We start from the raw sequence: 8,787 nt of genomic DNA, 5'->3' as shown, positions 1-8,787 counted from the left end.
CTCCCCAGTGTTTCAAAAAACAACATAGTCCAGTGGCTTAATTTAAAAAATAACCTGTCCAGTGGCTTTAATATAACAACATTACTCAGTGGCTATCATACCAGCAAGCTCAATGGTTTTATTCTAACGACCTGCATAGTGGCTTACCCAAAAGTCCAGTGGCTTAATTTTGCTTCAAAAACAAACGCCCAGTGGCTTAATATAACAAAATTGTTCAATGACTATCATACCAACAACCTGAATGGCTTAATTTAACATCCTGCCTAGCAGCTTCATTAACAATTTTTGCCCAGTGTCTATCATACCAACAATGCATGTGGCTTAATTTTAACCACCTGCCCAGTTGCTTAATTTTAACCATCTACCTAGTGGCTTAAATAACAACTTATTTCATCTATCCAACCGACTATTTAGTATCCATAGTAATAATAACTTCACATATATACCTATAAATAATTAACCGAACTAATTCATTGAGATCTTCAATTTTATTTGTACAATATGAACATTATTAAGGAACAATGCGAACAACAAGAACACTGCCTGTAAATTTATCTGATCCAAATAAAGACTTTTTATTTGATCCGTGTTTATAAATGTCTCTTGTATCTTTAAATTCTAACATATCTGCGATGTAAGATTGACATAACATGTTACTTTGGAATAATAATGGCCAATATGATGCAGATATCCACTTCGGGACCACTAACGTACATCTAGCTTTACAAGCTACGCTGTGTTTGATCACTCGACTAATTAAGTTAATAGGTGGTACTGACCAATTATTGTCGTTTACCCAATTAAATGCAAAAGCGTCAACACCTGATGTACCTTGAGTATAAAATTTTGAATTAAATCTAGCAATTTTATTATTATTGCTATCCGCAAATCTATCGCATGTATGCGGCCCAAACAAGTTATCTATAAAATGAAAAAATTCATCAGTCACACTCCAATCATCATAATCAAAAATCCTGCTTAAGGAATCAGCCTGAACATTTTGATCTCTAGGAATCCACTGTATATCTAAATATATCGAATTTTTAACACATACTGAAAATATAGACATAGCTAACTGATGTAAATCAGGTTTTGAACTTCCAGTTTGAATAATATGAATACAATTAAGGCAATCCGTGAACCATTTCACTACTTTCCCGACTAACTGATACTGAAAAGTTTCTAGGCAACTTTTTATAGCAAACATTTCTCTCCACGTAGAACTCCTTTTTCTTTCATCCGCAGACCACATTTTGTGAAAAATCTTATCATCTAATTGACACGAATATGCACCACAGGCAAAACTGCTTGCATCAGAATACATAACTACGGAAAGAATCTTATAATCCGACAAACACTTCACATTTAGTTTAGAAACATGTACTTTCCAAAATAACAACTCGTTTATAACATCTTGGTCCGATAATTTAAATGTATAATCCCATGACACTCTAGATTCAACCAACCGATAAATATTTCTGGTCATCAATCTCGTCACGTTACCTATTACAGGTGACATAGAAACAATACGTCCCGTTATTCTAGCTAAATTTCGTGCAGAAATAGAAGGTAACCTATTTACCACGTGATCAATACTGAGAGTGAGATCTAAAACTCGTTTGTCGGGAATATGAATGGTATGCGTTTTTGAATTCCAGATAATACCTAACCATATTAACTCCTGACATGGTTTCCATATAGATTTTTCTGTATTAATTACAAAACCTGCTTCTGTCAAAGATTTTAAAACAAAATTTGAATCTGCATTACAAGAATCAAAAGTACTGTTCGTTCCCCATCCGTCGTCAAGATATAAAACAATGCGAATTCCACATTTTCTCCAGTATTTAACTAGCGGCCTTAAGCATTTAGTAAATATATAAGGACTGGATGACAATCCAAAAGGTAAAACCGTGAACATGTAAAATTTCTGTTTCCACGAAAAACCTAAATAGGTATGGCAAGATTGTTCAATGTCCAAATGATGATATCCCGACCTTAAATCGAACTTAAAAGTGTAATTATTTCTATCAAAATACTGCAAAGCAACTCTCCAATCCTCAAACTTAATTTTACTCTTCCAAACGTGTTCGTTAACTAAACGTAGATCAAGAATTAACCTCTTTTTCCCTGAACTTTGAACTGAAACAGTGAGTGGATTGACAACATGAGGTCTCGATTTTACCTGTACAATACAATTATTTCTAAGTAAATCTGTAATAGCTTCTGAAACAAATTCAGCATTATTATAAGCTGACTTATTATTCTCGTTATACATAACTGGCGGAGTTGTGATAAACGGGATGGAATAACCATTTTCAATAATGTCTAAAACAAATGCATTTGTATCAATATCTTGCCAATAGTTTAAATGTTCTTTTAATCTCCCTTTTACAGATGCAGACTGCAAAGAATCTTCATATTCAAATGAATCTAATTGAATAATGTCTAAATGTTCATTTTTACCAAGATTTTCAATATCAATAAGATTTAAAGAATACTTATCATTTATATCTTTAATTTCCGTTCGCTGTCTTGTTGTACTTTGTGCAATCACGTCTCCAATGTCCTTGACCGTTACATCTGAAGCAGCGATCTGTCGACTTGGGTCCGACTTGCTTTTCATACTGGTAGGGACGAAAATTACGATTGGTAGAATTTGAAGTAGACGGAGTATCTTCGGGTTCTGTCCTAGTTGAAGGATTTCCACCATTCCTGCGTTTAACGCGTGCTTGTTCCTTCTGCTTCTTACCACGCATAGCTCTAGTTTCCGCCGACCTTATCTTCTTTTCGTCTTCCGAATCTGAAGCCAGGTCATCCGACATATATTCCTTCACGGTATCCCACCCTGCTGGCGACTTATCAGCAATCTTAATGCATTTGTTTCTCTTGTGAATCTTGTCTCTGATGTCGGAACAAATGTCACGAACTTTGGAATAGTCCTCACGCTCTGCTGCCCGTTTTATCCTGGATACCTCATAGTCAATATCCGAATTGAACTCATGTTGCACCTGATTACCATTAAACTTAAACTTGTACGAATGTTCTGATTTAAGTTGTTTTACCACTCTTTCCGATTTGTTAGTCGCGTCCTCTTTGAGTTCTCTCTTCAGGCTGCCAATTTTTCTGTCGAAGTACTGCTTGAAGTTATTAAAGGTGATATCTGCAATCTTCGTTACAGTATCACGATCTGTAACATTAATGTCAGAATGTCTTGACGGTGGACTTTCTTCTCTTTCTGAACTTTCCATACCCACACACGTGTTATTTGAAGCGGGTATATTATGTGCTACTGGTCACTTTAACTGCAATGGCTCGAATGACTTTAAACTACCTGAATTCACTCGTGCATGAAACTTTAAACCCCATTCAAACCGACCTTACTATAAATAACTACACACGTGTTAACTATAAACAACAACAACATTCTTAATGTTCGACTTTTGTACAACTTTGATAAATACATTTATGTTTGTTCTAACGTCGTGAAATTCACTACTTACATTTAAAAACAAAATTATTACAAGTTGAAGAAAACAGCATTCCCTTATTAAAAGCGGATGCAACTCGATTGTTTTGTAAATGGTGCGATTTCCCTGTTCCATTTTGTTTGTTTGTCAAGATATGAAACTTTAAGTAAACATTTGTTTTTAAATAAACAATATATTTCTAAACATCATGATACCCCCAAATATTTTGTATTAAAAAAAAATCTATTATTATTCTGTGGTATATAGTATTGAATTACTTTATGTCCGTAGAAATGACTCATTGTGTTATTTTTTTAAATACTAGTGGGTATATTATAGACATTAAGATATTTGACATTGAACGGTATTTAACAAATGTAATGGGGCTTTCTTCTGTGTGTTTGAGAACTTTGTCATAATGTTGTTGTCCGTTAAAATAGGAAACAACTAGCTATTGCATATTTCGACTTAAGTTCACTACTGTCTGTATACTAGTAACGAAGTCCGTTTAATGTTCAAATGTTTATTTGTATAGAGTACACATGTATGATATAAATATATAGGTTCACAATATAATTTCAAATTTCAAATTTAACTTGTTTCTTCATTCTCATCTATATTACAACTGACCAATGAATAAAATTTCTCACTAAATCGTGCTATAAACAGCTGTTATCAAATTAGATTAAACATTGTGTTATGATCTTAGATTGTTGACCACGCTACACAAGGATATATTTGAAAAGCTATATCATTGAATCTGACAAAAAAGATTTGTCTATAGTCAACTTTGCCTGAGGAAGTTGGAACCTTAATTTATTACGAATTCTTAACTGATCAGCGACCAATTTGAGAAAGGTATGCTTCACATCGTGTCAGTACCTTTGACTGCTGAGCCGATTATGTCTTCGGAGTCCAGCAGTTTACCAGCAGCGAAACTAACCAAATTTTAGGAAATTGAATACAACACTTTTGGTGAGTCTGAATCCTTTTTTTATTTACATTTATCAGAAACACTCAAACCGAACTATGAACTTCGCATCTGGGAGAGATACTTTACTAAGTATGTCTAAATCGGATTAATCTAAAATTGACTTTACTATGGGTGTTAGAACCCTATTTTTTCTACAACTTCTTATTCTCGTTTTATATAACTAATTCATCAGCAGATAATTTAAGATAGGTATGTAATAAATCATACAAGAACGGACGCACTGATTACTAAAAGAAGATACCATTTGGGATTACATTTCATCGATAAGGGTGTCGAATTAGCAATCGAAAATAAAAAAGAAATTATATACATGTATACATGTTTTTAGTTCGTTCGAAACGCTTTTCTGGGTTTACCTTAATCAGAAACGCTGAACAATCATGGGTTTTGTTACACATTGAAAATCTCTAACTTTGATTAGTTAATAATACAACAATCATTTTAAAAGTCTATTGTTTTACCATTCCCCTGTTTACATTAGACGTATGGGATTCCATGTTTGACCTCCGGCCATCTGAATAATAATGAGTGGCTTTTAAAAAAAACATCAATCTCTAAGGACCATCCCTAAAAGAGGGACGAAAGACACCAGAGGGACAGTCAAACTCATAAATCGAAAATAAACTGTCAACGTCATGACTAAGTGACTAACAGACAAACAATAGTACACATGACTAAAGAATAAGCAACTCGAACCCACCAAAAACTATGGGTGATCTCAGGTGCACCGGAAGGGTAAGCAAATACTGTGCCACATGTGGCACCCGTCGTGTTGCTTATGTGATAACAAATCCGGTAAATAGTCTAAATTGGTAGGTCACATTCATGAAAGGAATGGGTATTGTAGTTAGGGTTAGGGATAATGTAAGGGTTAAGGTAAAACTTGTACGTTTGTTTTTGTCAATAAAACGAAACTGTCATACAAATGAGACGTTTAGCTAGCTATAAAACCAAGTTTTACCTACCTTTCCATCGGAGAATCCCTATACCCAGTCAGGAATATAAAAGTTGTTTCCACTCGTTTCGTTGGATTACGAAGTTTGATTGTGTCACTTCTTTTCTTTCTTAAATTTACCTTTGAAGTAAAGTATTGTTTGTAATTCCTCTTTTTTATTCATAGTTAATCATTTAATTAATTTTCTGGACCTTTACGATGAATAATTCCTTTCAGCATTGCACATAAGAAACTCAATATTCTACGTACCTGTTTGTATTCTATTCATTTCCTATTCTAACTATCTGGAATTTTTATAAACTAATATTAAACCTAATTAAATATGTAAATGAAGCAAAGTTGCTATTTGACAGTTTTATAAGTTCCAATATTTGTTTTTCTGCAAGGATAGATATTAAACTTGTTTATTATATGTAAGGGGTGCTTGAAATGGCATTGCTAGGAAGGCATGTTGTACTATATAAACAAAGACAATATACCTCTGTTCAACAAATCTTAACGGTTAAAGACAGTGGTGTTATTTGTGCAAACCTTGTGATACACAAATGAACGTTTGATATACTTTGGTTAAGCAAATCTTGTTAATAAAAATTCAATTTTCAAAGTGAATTGTTTTATTTTACAGGATATCCGTGGATATTTGAAGGAAGAACAAACACTATATTGAATATATAAAATGGCTAATTTAGAATTTTACTTTCCCAATCATCGATATTATGAATGATTCAATAAATATATGTCTTAAGGATGTCTGCTTGTCGTGTTTTTGATTTTTTGTAAGATTTTCGGAATCCTCTGGTTTTATCCATTTGAACAAATTAAAAACATTTGCCCATGAACCCCCAATTTTCTTTTTATAAATCTTTAACATGTATAATTATAAGCCATTTGTAAAAGTCTTGTAAAATTTTATTTATTTTTCATAGTATTTGAGGACTTTGACTGGTCAATGATAAAACTATGAAAAGTCAAGAGAGAACATTTTTCCGCCAAATTTCTAATGGCTTATATCTCGAAAAAACAAACACATTGACCCCTATATTTTTTTTGCTTTTTTTATTCCTCAATTAATCCCCTATCAATATATACTAGTTTTATGAAAAGTTATTTATTTTGAAACTGAGCAGCGAACATCCTTAAGCAAGCATGAAAAGTAAACTATGGTTGCTTTACAAACATTGCTTTAAACATTCTATCCACAAACTCTGCATTTTAGCAAGACAACAGTTGATTTTATTTATATTGAATAAGAATTGATAGTTGATACTGTTTTCTGAATATGCTTATATAAATATATCAAAATGAAATTCAGGAAGTAAGCAATGTTGAAAGGAAATAAAGTGAGATTAAAAAATACTTACTAGTAAACAATCTTAAAGGTAATCTTTGAATTAAGGAGGTAATGGATTCATGTGTGTCTCAAATGTATGTACAAAACACAGTTGGAATGTGCAAAAATAAATGTATTGTATCAAAAACTGCATCTTTAACTATAAGCCTGGTTGTTTAAAACACTGGCATTAATGCATTTCCTAAATATGTGCTCACTTCCTTTTGCAGCTCGAAGAAAAAATTGTGGCTTAAGCAAACGTTCTCCATGATATAACTATCCTGTTAATATCCATACTGTCGACAGTCAGATTTGTGCCACGGTAGCCCAAATATTCTGTACATGCCTTCTTGTTCACGAAAATTTACGTTTTCTGTTTTAAAAAGTGAGACAAAGGATACAAAAAATATTCATATAATATTCAATGAATATTCAACTCATAAGCCGAAAACAATCTGACAAAATAAAATGAGACGAAAAGACAAAATACAGTACACACAACACAACATAGTTCTGGACATGAATGAAGTGTTTGCTACTGGACGTTAAGTAGCAAACAATAAATCAACAAAATGAATCACAGGGAAATAACGACTGAGCAACAAGAACCCTTCTGAAAACCGTTGTTGATCTCAGGGACTCCAGAGCGTGTTGCTTCACGATTAGAATGTTTGAAGTTTGCAGTTTTTAAACGAGGAAAATTTTCTCTCCCTGAAGATATATAACTCATACAACTAGTTTCTGAATTGAAGCAAACACTTTTGATAGACATTTTATGAGTTTGACTGCCCCTCTGGTATCTTTCGTCCCTCTTTTAAGTCCATAATTGCATAGTTACGCTTTTAGAGCAGAATCAATATAAATTCCATGCGTCCAAGTGTTTTCTAGATTTACTTCTATCATGAATGCTCAATGACGAATATTTGAAAGGAAAGTGTGTATAAGAACCAACACCGCGAAACGATCTGATGATACCTTCGGGAACTGGCAGTCCACCAATAGCGGTATCAAGCAAAAACTGTAAAATACAAAGAAAAAAGAATTTGTAAATATTATGTGTTTGAAGCGCTTTTAGAACTATACCATTAAAATTGATTATTGAAATATCTCTTTGGATTTACTTCATTTTAACAGTTGGTACACTTACTGAATTTTGCAGGCTCTTCTAAAGTCCATTTGCACTACTACTACTCCTAAAGGTCTTGTGTATCTACGTTTCAAATACTTTAGATTGCATGAAACCTTTTTACTTTCATCAACATGTCTACTGCTGATTCAAATTAACAGGTTAAATTATCCCCTTAAATATTTATCAAAGGTACCGTTTAGCTTTGTTTTTTTCTTCTTCGTGGTTGTCATCAACTTCCTCAATATATGAATAGAGCAACAAGATTTTCGGTATGGTATGATGCTTCAAGACAAGTTTGTCGTTAGAACATCTGCATATAATCTAATTTAAAAAAAAACACACAATCAGCCCTTAACAGACACCATTAAGCGTTCAACGCGAATCAGGATATATGAACACCTCATAATTGTTGTAATTAGTTTCATGGGGGAAAAGGGAATCAAGCATTGTGTTGCTAGCCAAAAGTTAAAATTATAAAAAAGATGTATCTTTCTCACGGAGTTCTAGAAATCATCTTTAGAATTGATAAATTAGCACTACTAGGATACATTTATTATCATTATTTAACTACGATCAAAATACAAACTGTGAGAAATTTCTGTAAGAAAATGCCAACATAAATTTGAGTTCATAATGTATATTAGTATTTAATATCGTTTTATGTGGATTATAATACTAAGCTAGGTACGCATAATTCGGTTTCCCTTGCAGGTAAACAATGGTTCTACGTAACAGTGTTACCATTTCTTCACAACTGAAATTAACAGCAAATTACATACTACTTTTATTTAAAAATATAGTTTTAGACAAGTAAAACTTACAATATCACAATAATTTCCTAGGATAAATTAGAAACTATATAATTTTTGAAACATCATTGAAATACTAGTATATAGTAGCATGTGACAT

General features: G+C 32.8%; 2 protein-coding genes across 2 annotated transcripts; both read right to left on the bottom strand.

Annotated features, from left to right (window-relative positions):
- Nucleotides 1-511: 511 nt before the first annotated feature.
- On the bottom strand, nucleotides 512-1,252 carry LOC134704601 (uncharacterized). Its single transcript, XM_063563571.1, has one exon. The coding sequence runs from the start codon at nucleotides 1,250-1,252 to the stop codon at nucleotides 512-514; it is 741 nt and encodes a 246-aa protein (XP_063419641.1).
- Nucleotides 1,253-2,516: 1,264 nt separating this feature from the next.
- Nucleotides 2,517-3,464, bottom strand: LOC134690282 (uncharacterized). Its single transcript, XM_063550262.1, has one exon. The coding sequence runs from the start codon at nucleotides 3,249-3,251 to the stop codon at nucleotides 2,517-2,519; it is 735 nt and encodes a 244-aa protein (XP_063406332.1). The 5' UTR covers nucleotides 3,252-3,464.
- Nucleotides 3,465-8,787: the final 5,323 nt, after the last annotated feature.

This window comes from Mytilus trossulus, chromosome 1, assembly GCF_036588685.1.
Source record: "Mytilus trossulus isolate FHL-02 chromosome 1, PNRI_Mtr1.1.1.hap1, whole genome shotgun sequence".
Classification (NCBI taxonomy): Eukaryota; Metazoa; Mollusca; class Bivalvia; order Mytilida; family Mytilidae; genus Mytilus; species Mytilus trossulus.
Note: the sequence above shows the minus strand (reverse complement) of the source record. Positions and strands in the feature narration are given on the sequence as shown.